The 18,138-nt window shown below is 41.6% G+C and overlaps 1 protein-coding gene across 1 annotated transcript in view; it reads right to left on the minus strand.

The window, feature by feature from the left end:
* Nucleotides 1-321: 321 nt before the first annotated feature.
* The window catches only part of LOC143354710 (uncharacterized), a 235,594-nt gene continuing 217,777 nt past the window's right edge, over nucleotides 322-18,138 (minus strand). Inside the window, exons 5-7 of the mRNA XM_076788974.1 lie at nucleotides 2,208-2,449; nucleotides 1,455-1,587; nucleotides 322-1,368 (exon numbers count right to left, since the gene is read on the minus strand). Of these exons, the coding sequence (XP_076645089.1) occupies nucleotides 605-1,368; nucleotides 1,455-1,587; nucleotides 2,208-2,449 (1,139 nt within the window). The 3' untranslated portion in view covers nucleotides 322-604. The remainder of the gene's footprint in view (nucleotides 1,369-1,454; nucleotides 1,588-2,207; nucleotides 2,450-18,138) is intronic.

The following is an 18,138-nucleotide window of genomic DNA, read 5'->3' on the forward strand; positions in this document are numbered from 1 at the left end:
TCACGGTTTTACACGTACAGGAGGTACACATTCTTTGGTGGAATCGACCCTATGCTTTAACCCATTCAAGATACGTTGCTATATAACTTAACGCTACGGCTAGTTTATGCATGCTACCACAAATTCCTTTGTCCTTAATTTATCGATTAACATGCCGACTCTTACACAGTAACTATATGACACGTCACCCGAAGACTGTTACACATAGAGCTTATGTTCAACGTTGATAGCAATGATCTATTTACAAGTTCCTTTCAAAAATCATCGAATAAGATTGTCCTCTGATGAACCTGCGCCGCGTTCACCTTAGAAACTACAGTTTTCTGCACAGTTGCATTCGAATTGCAGGTAACTGTTTCACCTATAGTAGATACGAGTTACCAATGTAAGATAACCATTATCCGTTAGTCTCTGCTCGTTCGATAGTCGATGTGGTAGAGCTCTGCGTTCCGGTAGCTGGTAAAACAGGTTTCTATACGAATTGTTGCACAGGTGTGCGTTCCTCCGACGGATCAGGTGTTATACCACTGGTACCTTTTGCTCAAAGTTACAGCGGCGTTTCTTCCTCTTCCAGTTACCTTGGCGTCGGAGGAGGTGGTGGTGGTCATACGGCGCTACCCGTATAAAATCCTGACTTGCCTGCTAGACCAGGTCCGCGTTTCCTCTTCTCGCATTCCATCGTGCTAAACGTATTTTGAGCGATTTGCGACTTCCGCTTCGGGTTCTGCAGCGTCATGCTTCTCTGACTGGAGTTCGAGCTCGAGCTTGTCCCCGGCTCCGATACCCTCAGGATGCCGGAGTGTATCGTCCCGAAGTTTTGGTAGATGTACTGGGACTGGATCGCTGAGACGGACGTGTTCTGATTCTTCAGGGTGATGGGCACTGTCTGGCCTGCCAAACTGTTGTAGCCGAGGGGAGTGTCCAGCAACGACTCGTTTCTCTCACCGTACCCGCTGAGTCTCGAGTCGAGGAGACCTTCCTTTTCGGTGAACGCACTTAACCTCGAGTCCACCGCGTTCTGCTCTGTAGTTCTCGGTGCGAATTCGGTGTATCGTGGCTCCTGGCCAACGGTGTGCTCCTTGCTTTCCGTGAACGCGATCATGTTCTGCCGGGAGTCCGAGAGGATTCTCGAGTCTATCAACCCTTCCTTGTCGACGAAGCCGCTTAACCGTGAGTCGATCACACTGGCTTCAGACTTGCCACTGAAGGTGTACCCTGGGTCCGCGTTCTTCGTGTCCGGATACGCGGGTAACACGTGCGATAGGTCTGCTTTATCGACGTAGCTGATTGCTTGTGGATTCGAAGCACAGATATCGGGCGCGGACTTGCACAGCAGGGACGTGCCTTCTTCGGCTACCCTCTGGGGCGCTGAAACATGGTTTATTGTTAATCGTCTGCTGGAGAGATAGACTCCACTGGACGTGCAAATAGAAGTTGTAGAATGTATAAGTTACTTTTCGCGGGTTGTCCGAAACCTCTTGTCTGCGGTGGGCCCGGTGACTTCTGATGCGCCCTTACGAGGTACTCTGAACTCAAGCCTCTCTGCTCTCTTAGCTTTCTTTCTGCCCCTGGTACCATAACCCTCACCTGGAGAAACATACATATTTGACAGTCAACTTCGGTTCTTGCAATTAGGTATTATATTTTTAAAAGGTAGCGTTTATGCAGGGTGTTCGACTACAAGTGCGAGAAAATTTAAAGGGTGGATCTCCGTGACAATATAAAACGAAAACGAAGAGTAAATAAATTGTGATTTTAGCTTCACTTTGTAGTTATTATCAATTAAAAATCCGCCTAAAATGCGGCAACTCGGCCAACGGGGATGTACAACAGGGAGTCACGTATCATGTGACAGATACTTCGCGTGCCTCGCAAGAAGTCACCTGGCTAGAGTTCAACGTGTAAACCGTCCGATTGGGTTATTCCACATGTATTTCGGGTTCTAGCCGAATTATTGGCTGTAGTGTGTGACGTCAAAGCTTAACCATTAGGTGCGAGCGTGGACCCCCTTTGATACGTACACCTCTGTTGGCCGGGTTGCCGCATTTTAGGAGGATTTTTAATTGACAATAACTAAAAAATGAAGCCGAAATCGCAATTTTTTTATTCTGCATTTTCGTCTTATATTGTCTTGGAGAACCACCCCTTATATTTTCTCCCACCTGTGGGTAGGGGGACAACTGTAAAGTTCAACCGGGTATTGGTACCATTTCTTCTACGGTGGAGAAGCGAGCCATGTATCCAGACATCGTTAAGACGGCCGCGACTTCTGCCAGGATCAAAGCCAATCCTGACAATTGTAGACACCATCCGTAGTGGTATTGCGGCAGGCCATTGTCGTCCGTCTGCATGCTGGACGTGGATGGCAAGCTATACTTTCCGGGCAATTCCAACGACGCGTCTGATAACGCCGACGCGAGTACTATCAGTCCCCCACCTAACGAGAGCCCTGGAACACAAATGAAATTATTACTTGGCTTACTTCCTAATGTCTTCGATATTTATGGTTTTCGAACGGAATCGATTCGACCGTGACTTATGGTTGGAATAGGGCCGAGGCGCGCAGCTCGCGATTAGATTTTGCCCGTTCAAGTTACTGAACTCGAAATGATTACTTATGGAGTTCGTAACTAATGAAGATCGCCGATAATTTAGTGGCCAGGGGATGTTCAGCCGCAAACTTTAATCAAATCCGGTTGTTTGAGAAGCAGCCGGTTAGTTCATTCGTTCTGGGTCCGTTTAATCTCGCCACCCGGAAAGACGTTTGTTGTGAATACCAACAGACGAACGAAGCAGCCGTTCGAGAAAAGATCTCATCGCTTTAGGGGCGACATAAAGATTAAGATAAAAACTTCGGCCGGATTTAAGCTAGCCGTAAGCTGCTTGCACGAACGCCGATCTCAGTTTTGTTATGGTTGAACCGATAATATATCTGTAAGCCGCCTCATTGCGTCCCCATTAAATACAACAGCTTACAATGGTAATGCGAGACGAATGGCACCACTAGAATTTATCGTTCCATAAAATTTGTCGCGTTCACGGCGATTCGAACGGTGCACTATCCCCAGCGAATCATCAGCAATATTAGCGGCGAATGCGTCGGTCCAATGCTTCACAATATTTTCGAGGAAACACATGTGCAGATGTTTTATTGGTAGACACGAACAGAATATTGGGTATTGCTAAAATATTGCTGGCAGCATATTGAACTTTCAGACTTGCTCTCGTCGAAAGGGATGTAGCAACGTCGTAAAATTTTTAGCTGAGTACAGAAACGTGTTTCATGCTTCGGGGGAAAATCTCGTGATACGAAGTTGCGAAAAAGATCATAAATGTCATTGCTTAGAATCGCCAACGTGGCTAACACTAGTCGCTTAGAACTGTAGGAGTTCTTTCGAGTTTAGATAGAATAGTTCCGAATTTTTGAAAAAATTAATAAATTTTAGAAAGTAATCTCGACAAAATATATAGGCGACATTGCAACAATTTATACTGTTAAACCATTGGTTGTCACACCAGGGTCCATAAAGACAGAAAAGACAAGATTCACAAAAGCAACTGTTCTTACTGCCGCGATTCGCAATTTCACGTCTCGAAAATATGGTAAAAAATCGCATTGTCTATAGTTAATATTTTTGTGTAACTTCTATACCTGTCAAAGTTTTACTCATTAAAATACAGCCACAATTACCTGTAACACAAGGCTAGCCAAGGGTCCATCCGTTTACACACCCCTTGGATACCTTTCACAACCCTTCATGTCTCCCACGCCCGCCCTAGAGACCATCGACGAGAAGCAAACTGCGGATCTCATGAATTCATAGCAAGTTCTCTGGACTGGAGTACGGTGAAATAAAAATTGAACAGAATTGAACGGAGGTATAACGTGTCCCTTCAGCCGGCGATACGTGTCTCGACGCACTAGTTTGCACAGCGAACCGTAGAAAAATGCAGAGTCTCCACAGATTCCCGGACTTAAACACTAATTAATTATGTCGCGGCGTCCACATTCTCATAACAACGCCCGGCGAGGTAGGAAAAGCACAATCTCCTGAAAAATAAAGTTTGGACAGCGGGAGCAACTCTCTGGGGGACAAAAAACTCGACGCGTCATGTCCACATGCAAATGCAACATTATCCATTTTTTTTTTCAGTCGTAGAGCCGGAGCCCCCACCATTCCGTTTTGTTTCTCGCGGAATCAAAATGCAACGGCCGTTCCTTCGCGAGCTCCCCGGTCGCGCATGAAAGCTCCCCCCCCCCCTCTCTCTCACCCCCGACTATGACGAAAATGAGCTTCCTTCCACCGTTGTCCTGGCTTGCGAACGCATTAAAAACGCTCGGCACGGGGGCGACCTGTATCCCTGCCTACGTTTACTCTTTATCTACGATATGTTCTTCCCGGGCGTAAAGCGTGCGACATAAAAATTTGCATACGCGTAAAACGAACGATCCCGGTAGCTTGCCATGGATGCGCCCCTCCCCCCACCCCCGTGTCGTCTCTATAGTCGATGCGATTCCAGTCGCGTGAGCTACCACAGGCGGGACATTGTTATGACGGGGTAAGCCACCCCGGTTATTGCATTCTTAACGGTGGATATTCGGCTCGGGTTACTGCGAGCCCGCGACTATTCCTGAAACGCACCAGACTAACGCCCCCGTACCCCTCGTTCGACGACCCGATATTTTCGAGCCATTTCTCAAGAGTTCCACAGCTCCTTCGTTTCCCATTAGGCTATTACGCCCGCAATCTGCCACCAGTCGAGCAATTCGGGGATTCCTGATCCACGTTTTCACTGTTTCGTTCCTTTGTCTAAGGCCCCATTTCTACTCACGTCCTCGTTTCCGGTATTTTGTTTGTTTCTATAAATATTTGGTCAGCAAAAAAATCCGTATAAATCTTTTTAAATTATGTGTTCATCCCTCCGACGGTCGTGTTAATATCCTGCTAAAAGAATATTTGATCGCTAACAAATTCAGATATAGCGTTTCTCCTAAGGACAGCAGATCGAAGTTAATAATTTTGTACTAAAAACTCCACTTCTGTAATGCGGGGTGTTCGCCTACAGGTGGGAAAAAATTGAAGAGGTGGTTCTCCAAGACAATATAAGACGAAAATGAAGAATAAAAGAATTGCGATTTCGGTTTTACTTGTTAGTTATTATCAATTAAAAATCTGCCTAAAATGCGGCAACCCGGCCAACAGAGGTATACCTCTGTGACGCAGAAGCGCGCCTCTATGACGTACGCAACGTACACCTCTGGTGGCCAGGTTGCCGCATTTTAGGCGAATTTTAAATTGATAATAACTACAAAATTATGCCAAAATCACAATTTTTTGCTCTTCATTTTCGTTTTATATTATCGTGGAGAACCACCCCTTAAATTTTCTCCCACCCGTACTCGAACACCCTGTATATCAGGAAGTACGCTTTTTAAGAAGGAAAATTAAACAAGTTGCGTTCCAAACCTTGATACAAAGATTTTGTGTTTTGTGCAGAAAGTATAACTGAAGTATAACGGAAATGGTAGTTTTTATAACGCCCAGTAATTGGAGAGGACGCACTGGAGGTAATTTATTATGCCGATAGACCTCCATGAAATGATGGATGGCCGAGTCACAGGAGTAACCGGAAAAATTCTCTGAATTTTTCGAGAAGGCCGAGTATCGGTTCGCATCCGCGGAATAGATTACAGGATTCATCCGCGGCGAGCGATTAATTTCAATAATTGATTGCTACTTCGGCTTGTCAAATTACACCGTTGCATAAAGAGCATGCATATTTCATTTGGCGCGTGTCCCTTGAACGGCGCAAATGCGTCTGGCGAATTTAAATTTCAATTAACGCCGCCATAGGTTTCACAATTGGACGTACGTCGCAACTGGTACGAAGTTTATGCTTCGTTTCGATTCCCGACACGTAGCCTCGACCTCGGGATGTTACACCACACACGCGCGTCATGATTAAAAACAATCCGAAACATGGAATTCAAATCCTTGGCCAATTTCGTCGTTTATGCAATAGCTTTTTGCTTCTCGTGTTGCTGCTTTAAGCTACAAAGACAGAGTATTCTCGAAAACTAAAATTGATAGTTCAAATGATGCAAATTTAGAACAATAAGACGAGAAGAAACGTATTGTTATAAATAAATTAACGAATATAAACTGATAAATAATCTCTCTCGATTTACTGATGCAACTTCAGAAAAAATGGGTATAGCAGGGACGCGGTATTAAATGGATAAACAAATAAATAAATGGGAATTAAAAGCGACGGGAAACAATATCAGGTATTGCAAAAATATGGAAAATAAATATAAAGCACTCTCTGCCACAATAAAAAAGATTCAATTCGTTGTCAGATAAAAATTCAATGAACTGATATTTTTATTGTCACGCGAAAAATACAATGTTAACTTTGCCGTGTCCATTCTTTTTTAAATATTGGATGTGAACATTGTAATCTATTTGCTTGCAGTTTCCAATGTTATTGTGTCAAAGTTCAGTCTGAAACTTAACTTAAATATTTGTGCAAAAAAGGCAGTAGATTCGACATCGGTATTATTATTATAATAATAAGCCACAACGACAGATTTGATTGAGGATTTCCAGGAGGAAGAAGTGTTGTAAAAAAAGAACTGAAAATTGATTACACAAGAGACGTTTGACATTTAGCTCAAACTGATGAACAAAACGTAAGTTTAAGGGCCCGGGATAGTCACGTGACTTTTTAATTAATAATTTCCATTCACAGCCTTCAGACACAGACTTAAGTTCCGTCTTGGTCTTGATCCGACGGGTCTTAAGTCTGTGACTAAACTTGTCACATTTTTTGCTCTGTATTATCGATATTATGAATTCTGACACCAGAAACGTGCTTCAAGTTTTTGGCTTTATTTCGCAGAGAATCAAGACAAACTATAGCTCAATTTGTAGTTGGAGATATTTTCTAGTGCGCGCTGCTCTCGATTTCATCCAGAAAACTCATCCAATGACATAAAAATGCTGGGATTCCACGGCATGCGCATCGTCAATTTTGGGCCTACTTCTAACGCTTATATTACCAACTATCTGCATAACCTCGGCAGCTTCTGACTAGCGCGCACTAGATTGAACCTTCCTCTTTCGAATGAGCCCTTTACCAGCGACAAAATATTCTTATATAAGGACGAAAACTTGCAGCACGTAAAACCATTTTTTGACGGTAATGTAATCTGGGCCCTTAAATTCAAGAATAAAAACCGCAATGATTTTTGTACCGAACCCCATAATAACTGTCCGATCAGCGCCGACAGAAAAATTGCTATCTCCAGTTGCGAGTCCCGTGGACAACGCGCTTGTGCAACGTGTCGCGTGGCAGCCAACGTGTCAAGAGAGGTGTAGAGTACAGTGATCAGTGGCGGGCGAGTATCTACGGGGAAGGTATTGACTCAGGAGCCCTCTTGTCGCGAATGGAGGAGGCGTCGCCGCAAATATAATTAATTCTCGGTGTAATTCGAACGCGGCAGAAGTCGATACGTGACAGAACACGCGGCTCGACGCGTTTCGCATCGCGTTCCGCCGTTCCCCGAACAGAAACCCGCCTCCGTATCGACGAATGGGATTCCTATACGGGGAAAGCTTTAATTAGCGCTCGGCTTGTCAGCCTCCGCGTTCTCTTATTCAGCGATTTCGTTTCCGAGCCTGCGAACCCGAACGCTGTTTATCAATTAGTCCTAGTTAGCGAGCGCGACCTAATTTCATGCGTCTTCAGAAACAATCCGCCGACAAGCATGGAACAATCATGGGAACCGTGCGCTAAGGTTTCATAACCTTTTTTATTCTCGTTTTTTTTTTTGTTAATGTTTTGAAAAACTTTTTTCCTGACTGAAACCACCGAAGATCTAAAGATTGAAGCTTCCCCTTCACAACGGCACCTTAAAAGTTAACGTACGATTGTTTTTAAATATTTTATCGGGCTTTGAATGAGAGGTATACCGTCGAATGTAGAGTTTAAATTCGAAGTTTCGCACGCAATTATTTCCTAATATACACCTCTTTGTAAAAATTATTTCAAATAAAATTTACCTTGTTTCGTGGGAGACATCTTATGATTATTATGAGATTATTATGAGTCTCGGGACAGACTGGATGTTTACCTAAATAAACTCATACAGTTCCCTGTAAGGAAACAGGGGTCACAATGAAATTTCGGAAGCACGTCCACCTGGAGAAAAGTTGTGACCACTATAAGATATTCCCCCCACCCCAAACAGAGTAAGTTTCACTTGAAATATTGTATTTACAACGAGTTCAGGATGCAAATTGATTGAAGCAAAAACTATTGTTTGTTTTCAGTTTGTAAAGCGGGCTGCTCCCCTTTAAAAATGGCGAAGATGAGTGGGAAGACGTTGATGCATTGCGAGGGAAGCACGGAATTTTTGGAAAACAGAAAAACCGGGTCAGGACGGCAATGATAATTAACGCCAAGGCGCAACAAAGTTTTGATTGATACTTTTTCCACCAGGGCGTTCGATCGGGTTTTTTTTTCACGATTGCTGTTGACATGTTGGCAGCGAAATAAATCGAGGCTCGTAAACTCGACTGACGAATGAAAGTTGCGAACAGCGGTCGTCAAAGCGACGACGAGTTCGGAATATTCGATCAAGAGTCGTCTCCAATTTCCACCGTCGACTTGATTGTGCCCTGTTTTGTCCCCAAACGTCTACTCAAAGCATTGCTCAATTAATTAGCAGTAATTGTAATTTAGTCGCGGTACGTGCTGTTCGGGGACTCGAGGTTCACATTCTGAAGGAATGAACGCGGCGTCCTTGTTCGTTTCTGGAGGCAATATCGTATGCCAATTTCATACTTATCGTGGCAACCAGTTGATAAATGGTTAGCGAGCTTAGCGTTTCAATAGAATTATAGTTACAAGCCTGTGAACCTATAAATTGTTTCGGTATGCTACTTTGGTTCATTGTATATCTTGTTTTGAGTTTCAGGCACTTCTCTTGCTTTCAATAGGATAATTATTACAATAATCATGAGATCGTTCGATACACTGATCATCCCATTAAATGCAAACTTACTTACAAAAGTTAAATATAAACTAATACTGATGAATATTCCAATTATGCACAATTAATGTTGTTGTTGTGCATGTTGTGTTGTTTTGTGTTCTTTCACAGTACAAATTTGTATTTGTCGTTTTCTACTCAAACAATTAACTAGTAAATAAATCAATATAAAATGTAATGTACTGTAGTAATAAAAGAAAGAGTTGTACATTGTTCTTTCTAAAAGCTTATTTTCCAACCATGCTCGAGCAATATTTATGATAACGTGGTTTCTGTATTTTACAATAAATTTACATTTCGAGGATTATCTCTAAATCTTGAATGCTACACTGTTACAACGGTGGTAGACTACGGAAGGTTGGGCACAGTAGTAGAGGACTGCACGAGTCAGCCATAAGAATTCCGAAGGCCAGCACTTGGTCGGGTCTGGGTTAGATACGAGCACCTGGTATAAACTCTCCTCTCTTCCATAAGTTCATAGATAAGGAACGTTAAATATACAGAGTCGGTCCCGGTAATAATAAGACGACTAAACGCTCTTTTTTTGCAAAGATTACACAAAAACAGTAATGCATTCTGTAGACGACCACTAATTTATTAAAATTAAATTATGAGACGAAATCCACATCTAACAAATACCCACACCCCACAAATTAAAAATAAAACTATGGTTACAGATACTTCAATGATTCAGAATTTATTCATACAAAATATTAATGAAATAATTTTGTCAAAATTATGTCCAATAGCAAATTGACGCGTTAAATATAATCCTGTTCGTATACAGTGGACCCATTATGTACCTAAAAAACTGTTTACAAAATAATAAAATTATTTTATATTTTATGCGGGAGTAAGTGCACAGTAAATATACCAGAACTTGTTTAAAATGACTGTACACTTACTGCCACATAAAATACTTTCATACAGTCTTTTTTAAACAGTTACTTTTGTAGTACTGCACGTATTAAAATTGTGTTGAAGAATGTTTAATACCATTATCAAATAAATATATGTGAGAAATTAATATTTCCATAACTCGAAATTTATTTCAGCAAGAAGTTAAAAAATTCTTGGACCGATTTCTTAAATATTCTCAATAGCAGGTTGAGGGTTAAACATCGCATTTTTGTTTGTATATATAAATTATATGTTAATGTAGTACTTGTCTCTGTGTTTTATTAAATATAATACTTGCCGATAAATATTTCTTTGTGCATTTGAAACCGAATGTCCTTCCCATTAATTATTATTTGAAAGCGACCCATAAGGTCGATCTCAGTCGAGCGGAATTTAATACAGCTTCATAACGTGTGTTTGCTGGATTAGTATTGAAAAGTTTTTCTGACGGGACGCGGAAAATGATTTTATTATTACCAGCCCTGGAAACTTGTCGGAGTCGCGCGGAAGTTTCCCGAGCAACGTACGAACATTTTTCTTCTAACTTTTCTCTTCCGCTTCTTGACTTGCATAAAATTTCCGATAAACCATTACAACATTACAAACTCATTTTACAGCGCCTCACAAATTTCTTGCTGTTCTTTTACCTCTGTAAAATTTTCCTGTACATAATCTAACGCGAGACTCGTCAAATTCAATGTCGTTTAGAATTTACGACGCGTTCAATCCGAACAATAAACAATCGTACAATTTTAGTAACAGAAAATAATAATTTGTTCTTCGGTCACGAAGGAACGCTTGCAAAAATTTCCGGTGCAACGATTTCAGAAAATTTGTTACCGAGTAGGACTTTATTTTCCATTTTTGCTGTTGGTTTGGCACCGAGCGAGATAAAGTGTTATCAGCTTAAATGTTGTAACGAGTCTTAACTGGTAGTTTGCGAATAAAGTCGACTAAACTTTGTGGGATTTAGGTTGTAACAACGCTACATTCGCCGCGGCCGTTTTTAGTCGCAAGTTACCGGCACGTTACGTTCGTTTAATTCATTTTGTGTCACGCCCGGCCCCATAGGGTCTCAATTTTCGAGCTCTACAGCCAACAAAGTTTATCCCCCTAGCGGTCACGCAACTGACAATAGACGTTCACTGACAATTTTATCGTGCCGACGCAGTGCAGCTGCCCTCCCGATGTATTTCTCTGTGACAATTTAATTCCAAAGATAACTTCGACGCTGTTAAAACTCGTAGATAGCGTATCGCGCTGTAAAAGAATTTTATGAATGTAATTCTCTTGGGAATTTATTATCGCGCAGTAAACTACGTTTCTGAACTGCAAAATTATTCTCGGCAGCGTCGGATCTGCCATTCATGCATGAGACACGTTCTCCACAGTTGTTTAATATTTTTCTGTCCCATGATTAAGTCACATTACTAGAAATGCAACACTCAAAATGTGAATCGTTTATACCTTCAGTAGAACTTAGTATTCCGAATGAGAGTTGAAACAGGCATTTATCACAAAAATGTGTAGGTCACTATTTCAGACGAAATAAACGGGATATGAATGGATTTATCGATCATATTGTAATCAAAATTGTAAATACTGCGATGCTCGACGTTAAAAACAATTAACCTCCGTGTATCATCAATCCAATATTTTTTACGATTATTTCTCGACTGGTTCGGACAATTTAATATTATTCATTGGAAAAGCGCGTTTATTGATACGTTCGTACGTTCGTTGATATCCGGGGTGTTCGGTAACTGGTGGTACAAGCGAAAAGGGCGTGATTCTACATGAAAAAATATGTCGAAAATATAGAACAAAATTTTTTCGTGAGGCTTTGTTTTCGAGAAAATCGACTTTGAATTTTCGCCGAGTACGCGTGCAGTTTGTCTCGTTGTAACGGATCTCACTGTAGATCATTGTCTCGATTGAAGTTTATGTTGATAAACACTTCCAGTGTCACGGAAATGTTTATTTTACCTATCCATTTAAAAGAAAAGATTATTGTTGCCTTTCATACATTAAAGCAACAGAATACGTTAGAAAGCGTTCATAGAAATTTAATGAGAAGAGCAGAATTATGTATTCGGCAGAATGAGTAACATTTTCAGCAATTTCTGTAATAATAAACTTCATGATTACTTCAACATCCTATTTCATTGTGTGTTCCTAATTTTCCGGTACGATAAAAACAAACTTAAACTGCGATAATGATCCATCGAGACAATAATCTACAGTGAGATCCAATTTTCCAGCGATTGATATCATATAGTAATCTGTTATAGTTCTATTATTATCAGTAGACTGCGGATCTTTATGCAAAATAAAAATTTGTACCTGAATTCTAACGAACTGCAGTCAAATAGAAATTTATTTACATAATGCAACAGTATTTTGAAAATCTTCTAATGTTCTTAAATTACACATTTTTGTCATGAATGCATAAAATCCGCAGTCTAATTATTAATGTATACACTATCGCGTTTCATATAATAGAACCAAGTAGACACTGTTGAAACGACCTGATATCCTTTTTCTCACAGAAACTGTCCTACATTAAAAAGTAATTCTGTTATATCAGGGGAGATATAAGCAGGAAGTTGTTTTCAATATAGGTTCCGTCGTTTCAACGTGAAGTACAACACGTACATACACAGAGAGCCTGCAGTCGCGAGCATACGTATAAGCGTCCGCGGACCGAAGAAAGTTCCCTGCATCAGAGTTGACAAACTTGATTCTCCCCTTCGGAACAAGCAAAGAGGAACTGAGCCCCTTGAAGTGATAAAACAGCGTATAGCTTGTCAAACTGGCGCAATCTTGACTAATCGAACTGTTCATGGTAGTTTCGACATGGGACAAATGATGAGTGAACTCCAACGAAACTTGTCATATACGGAAAGACACGATTCCGCCTCGTTTACTTTACGATCATATTAATGTCCTAACAATGTTTTATTTCCTTAAAAAGGGTGATTCCTCAAGCCATTTGCGATAACTTTTTCCTTTACGAAAATGTTCTCCTCGGCTTTGTTAAGAAGTTATTAACGAAAAACACGGACCAATAGGAGCGCGGCTGCAGCAGACGGATTCCGGCTCGGCCAATGATAACACCACGCTCATCCGTCTGCTGTAGCCGCGCTCTGATTGGCCCGCTTTTTTTCGTTAATAACTGATTAACGAAGCCGCGGAGAACATTTTCGTAAAGGAAAAAGTTATTTGAAATAACCTTAGGTATCATGAAATATAATATTTTTGGGGCACCCTGTATACAGTCGGGGACAATGTTAAGTGGTCACCGTTTAATAACTAACTTCTTCAAAATTGGACCAAACAGCTTCAGTCTTTTTGAGATGTTAGTTTAGTAGGTACATGTAGAATTCTCGTATCATGGGTTCGGATAATCGAGGTTCTACTGAATCGTCGATTGAATGAGCAAATGTGGTCCGAATTATGTCATGTTTGGTCTCATTTTAATCAGGAGAACGTCACGAATGTTTTGATAAAAGTTTAATAAGAGAAAAGGAATAAAAAAATTGTCATTTACAAATTCACACATTTTCATATATATTCCAATACAGGTAAATCAAATTGTAACAGATACATATACGACGGAATAACAAAATTGGTAGCATTGTTAAAAAAATTAGCAAAAATGAGGATGACTTACAGAAATTTTGGTACACGGCAGTAGGACCAACCTCTGGCCGTTCGAAAATGGTTTTCGCAGTTGTAGCATCTTTGGAATTAATCGGCGATTGTAGAAACTAATCCTCGATCTCGAACGTTATTCGGTAGCATTCATATTTTCGCAATGAAGGACTAGAATCGCTTCGGTTATCGATTTTACAGATTCGGACGGTATCACGTGATTCTCTCGAATATTTCGGGCTACCACACACACACACGCACACACACGCTGTCGAGTACCCTAGCACGGCTCCAACGCATAAATTTCGAGCATGCCTGCCATGGTTTATGCTGGCAGGATTAAATAACTTGACCCAGTCGCAACATATCACGGTTGCCGGAGCAATGCTCACCTGGCCCACTCTGTCGTTCTCGCTTGTTCTTTTTCTATTCTCCCGCATTGTGCCCTCTTTTTCCCTCGCTCCCTTTTCTTCGCGGCGATGGTCCCCACTATCTTAACGCGAGCGCGACTACCTTCGCAGCCTTTGTCTCGTTTTTCTCTTTCGCCGTTTGTTTAGCGAGCCTCTTTGTAGCTTTGTTTGCCATGGGCCGGCTCATTTTCGTGACAGGTGCGTGATAAGAGGACGCTTAGGCGTACTAAAACATTCTCCGTGCTGCAGGAGCGATCGTCAGAATAATGAATATTTCTCTCTTGTGCTGTTTGATGCTTCGGCGTGGGTATTACTCTGGGTGAACAAATTCTAACAGCCACTTGCACAAAATGAGTTTGCATTAACATAATTAATTCTGAAATAGTGGTCTAGCTACATTGAATTTTCTTATTCTCTTTATAAAGTGTTTTCCAATGATATTATAGGCAACATTATCTGTCAAATTATTTGTTTCCTAATGGAGATATTTTCTTAGCCGGAAATATCTTTTTGGAAAACGAAGGGCAAATGTTTAACCGAGCCTAATTCGTTATCAATCGGCCCTGATGGGCCGGAAATTTTCGCTTGCGCCCGGCAACAATCCGCGAACAGGATAGTAATGTCACGGTCAGGCGAAGGAACGCCGCATTCCTGGAACAAGCGACAAGCTCCACGGTACACGTGGTTGTTGTCGTTGTCGTCCCGGCAGAAATTGGATCGGTCACTCGATATCACGGCCGGTATTCTCGAAATTCGAGCCGGCTCGCGCGACCCACGCAACTCCGCCCCCGGTGCCGGGGCGGCGTATTAATATTAAATTCCGCTTGCCCCTGCCGCAGCCACCGGTCTTTGGCTAGATAGGGCTCTCCGGCACCAGACCGAATGATATGGCCGGGGGTTGAATGCCTGTAGCCGGTCCGCAGACAAGAATTATATGAGCGAATGCCTCGGCCCGCGTCCGGACCCGAATAGATCGTGCCGCTGCGCCACGCCGCGCCGCACGCTAGTTTTCATGAATTGCTGCACGCGGAAATGAATGCGGTTCCGCCGGGCCGAGGTGTTAATTCGTTAATCGCGGACGGTTTACCCTGGTTCGGGGATTTTGGCCTCGAACTTTGTTCCACTGACAACGAACCGCTAGATAACCAGGAAATCCAACGAATTTTCAAACCGCGCCCACGAGGAGGCGCGAGACAATAGTAACAGGGGGTGGAAGTACCACTGTGAACAATTAAAAATCTACTTGGCAACTAAGTGATTGCGTATTTTAAATAAGAAGGAAAATTCAAAATTTTTGCTTAAAAATATAACTTTATTCAATTAGGTATTGTCTGTTTTTGCCGATGACCTTTTGCCATCTTTCCAGCAAAAAACTGAATTAAATGTGATTTTACATCTACATGACAAATTTTTGATATACGAGAAGTATTGGGTTGGCAACTAAGTGATTGCGTATTTTAAATAAGAAGGAAAATTCAACATTTTTGCTTAAAAATATAACTTTATTCAATTAGGTGTTGTCTGTTTTTGTCGATGACCTTTTGCCATCTTTCCAGCAAAAAACTGAATTAAATGTGATTTTACATCATCAGACAAAATCCGCAGTCACTTAGTTGCCAACCCAATATTTACGAAGTAATTCCTTGTTTGCAACAATAGAAATGCGCAAATATACTGTTCGACACTTTTAAATAATTCTTTCTTGCTGCTTTAAAATTACGATGTAAAGATTCCTTATACAAGTCAGAGCTTCTCATTATCCTTTAACCCCTTGCCCTAAAAGGTCGAGTCATACTCGTGATGAAGATTCTGAACAGAGTCTAATAAACATGTATGTTATTAATTTCCTTTAAACTGAAATAAAATTCTATTTTGGCGTTGTTAATGTACAGCTATTGAAGAACATATAGGCATACAATAGATATAAATTTTTCTCTTTTTTTAAGAAATTACGAATTACAAAACAGTTCGAATCCCTGAAACCGTGAAATAAATCGTAATGCAAGGGGTTAATCTGATACTTCCCTCACGAGAAAGAAAATTCTACGTTCTTTCAAGGGGTGATTTTAATGATCACAACTAATTATCATATTGCAATGTTACCCCGTCAAAATTATGCGTGTCCGAAAACTCTCGAGGCTACGCTCTCACAAAAAAAAAAAAAAAAAAAACGGAGCCTGTTGTCGAAAAGAGAACATTACATCCTCGACTCGGCTTTTTACATAGAATTACCCTCTTTCACTTCAACCTTTTATGCACTGTACGTACTCCGAAGTACCACTTCCATGAAAATGCTACTCCGAATTAACTGCTGCGTCCATTTGCTCTCTAAAAATTCTTGGAGACATTCATATCGAACATCTGACAACCGAGACGACAATAAAATAGAAAAATCGACGCAAGTCAGTGGATGATCATGCGTTTGCTTTAATACACTAGTCGCAAACGAATCGGTGGCGAAAATGTGTCTCGCGTTCGCGACGCAGGAAACAAAAGCGAAACGAAATTTCATATTCGCCGGATATAATAACGTTTCGATATCTCGGTGGCGCGCGTTTCACACGTTCCTCGGGGAATTTCTCGGAGCGGTTCGAAGCATTTCGCGTTCGCGAGTCGCGGCGGCGAGATATCCGTTGCGAGCATCGAGTATCTCTTATTAGATCGCGTTACTCCGCGAATAAGAAGGTTCGATGCGACGTCCAGATTGCGGGAACCGTTGTAGCAAAACGTTCGCTCGTTGCGGGGCTGGGAAAAGGGAGGGAAATGGGGTTGAGGGGTGGTGAGGGAGGAGGTGAGGGGGAGAGACGTTATCTGGGACACCTTTAAAACGGCCCCGTTACCATTGCCACTATCGTCGGCCTCGGCGACGCCAGCCGAATACAAATTATACGGGCGAGCGCAACAACGCCGCCGCTTGTCCGAGCATCATACAAATCTAGCCGTCGATACTCCGCGATACCATCTCGAATTAATTCCTGCGAGCCAATGATAAATCGGGCCGCGCTCGAGGTGCCGGATAAATCATCCCGGCTCCTGCGGAGCTATCACGGTTTTCCATCGATTTCTTTTCGGCCCGATCGGAACCCGAGGAGATGGAAAGCTCGCCGGAATAAACGCCGGCGAACTACTGAACAGTGGGAAACGTTTTATCGGAGTCGTAAAATTCGTCAGGAATGATTGGAATCTTCGGGGTATCCACTGTGTATCTGGTCTTGAAGAATGCAACGTATTTCTAGTTACGCTCCGGACGCGTAGGTGTTCCTCCACTTTTTCAAAGAGAACTTTTGCGAGAGTGGATCGAACCAATTCAACCTTTTTCAGACGTTCAAGGAATTAGTTTTCCGGACGACCACGCGCCGGAGAGACATTTTCCAAAAAAATTCGACTAGACGATATTCTGGATGAAAACATCAAAGGTTGCGTATTACAGTTTTTTTCGTGTGGGTCTGTAGTGAGTTCTATACATTCTAAAAATTTTGTCGAAATCGGAATAGACATTTATCCAACGATTGCCGAAATTTTCAGAATGCATAGAACTGATTTCTGAGATGTAATGTAATTATAAAAGATGTGATGTAAGAATTTATGTGATAGTTACACTCTTGGTAGGTAAACAATTCGTATTCTATTGCTTGTAATCTACGTTATCGGTACAATATGAATTTTCCAGAATTCTTCGTACAAGAATATTAAAAACATTTCTCGAAATCTCGAAATCTCGAATTCAAAGCGATTCGTAACCATTTTTTCACGAGCTAAAATATTGTACTTCCGCCCGTGCGCCGTAATATTTAATTGAAAAACGAAACCGAAATACTTGTGTCGAGTAAAATCCCTTCGTTCCCTGTAATTTGTACAAAATCTCGCTACCGTACGAAATGCGAGACGATGTATTTTCGTTCGAAGGTGGGCAAAATCAAAATGAGCGAAACTGCTTTGAAAACAGTACCGGCTTCATTAAAATGCAGCGGCGCGGTAAATATTCCGGAAACCGACAGTGGTGCAAAAGCAAAAATAACGTGGAAAATTTCAAATAAGAGCGAAAGAAAATTCGCTCGCGGTGATTGTATAGAAATTTAAAGTTCAATTGTCGTGAGCTGTGAATGGAGCTATTGA

The sequence above is a fragment of the Halictus rubicundus genome, chromosome 1, assembly GCF_050948215.1.
Source record: "Halictus rubicundus isolate RS-2024b chromosome 1, iyHalRubi1_principal, whole genome shotgun sequence".
NCBI lineage: Eukaryota > Metazoa > Arthropoda > Insecta > Hymenoptera > Halictidae > Halictus > Halictus rubicundus.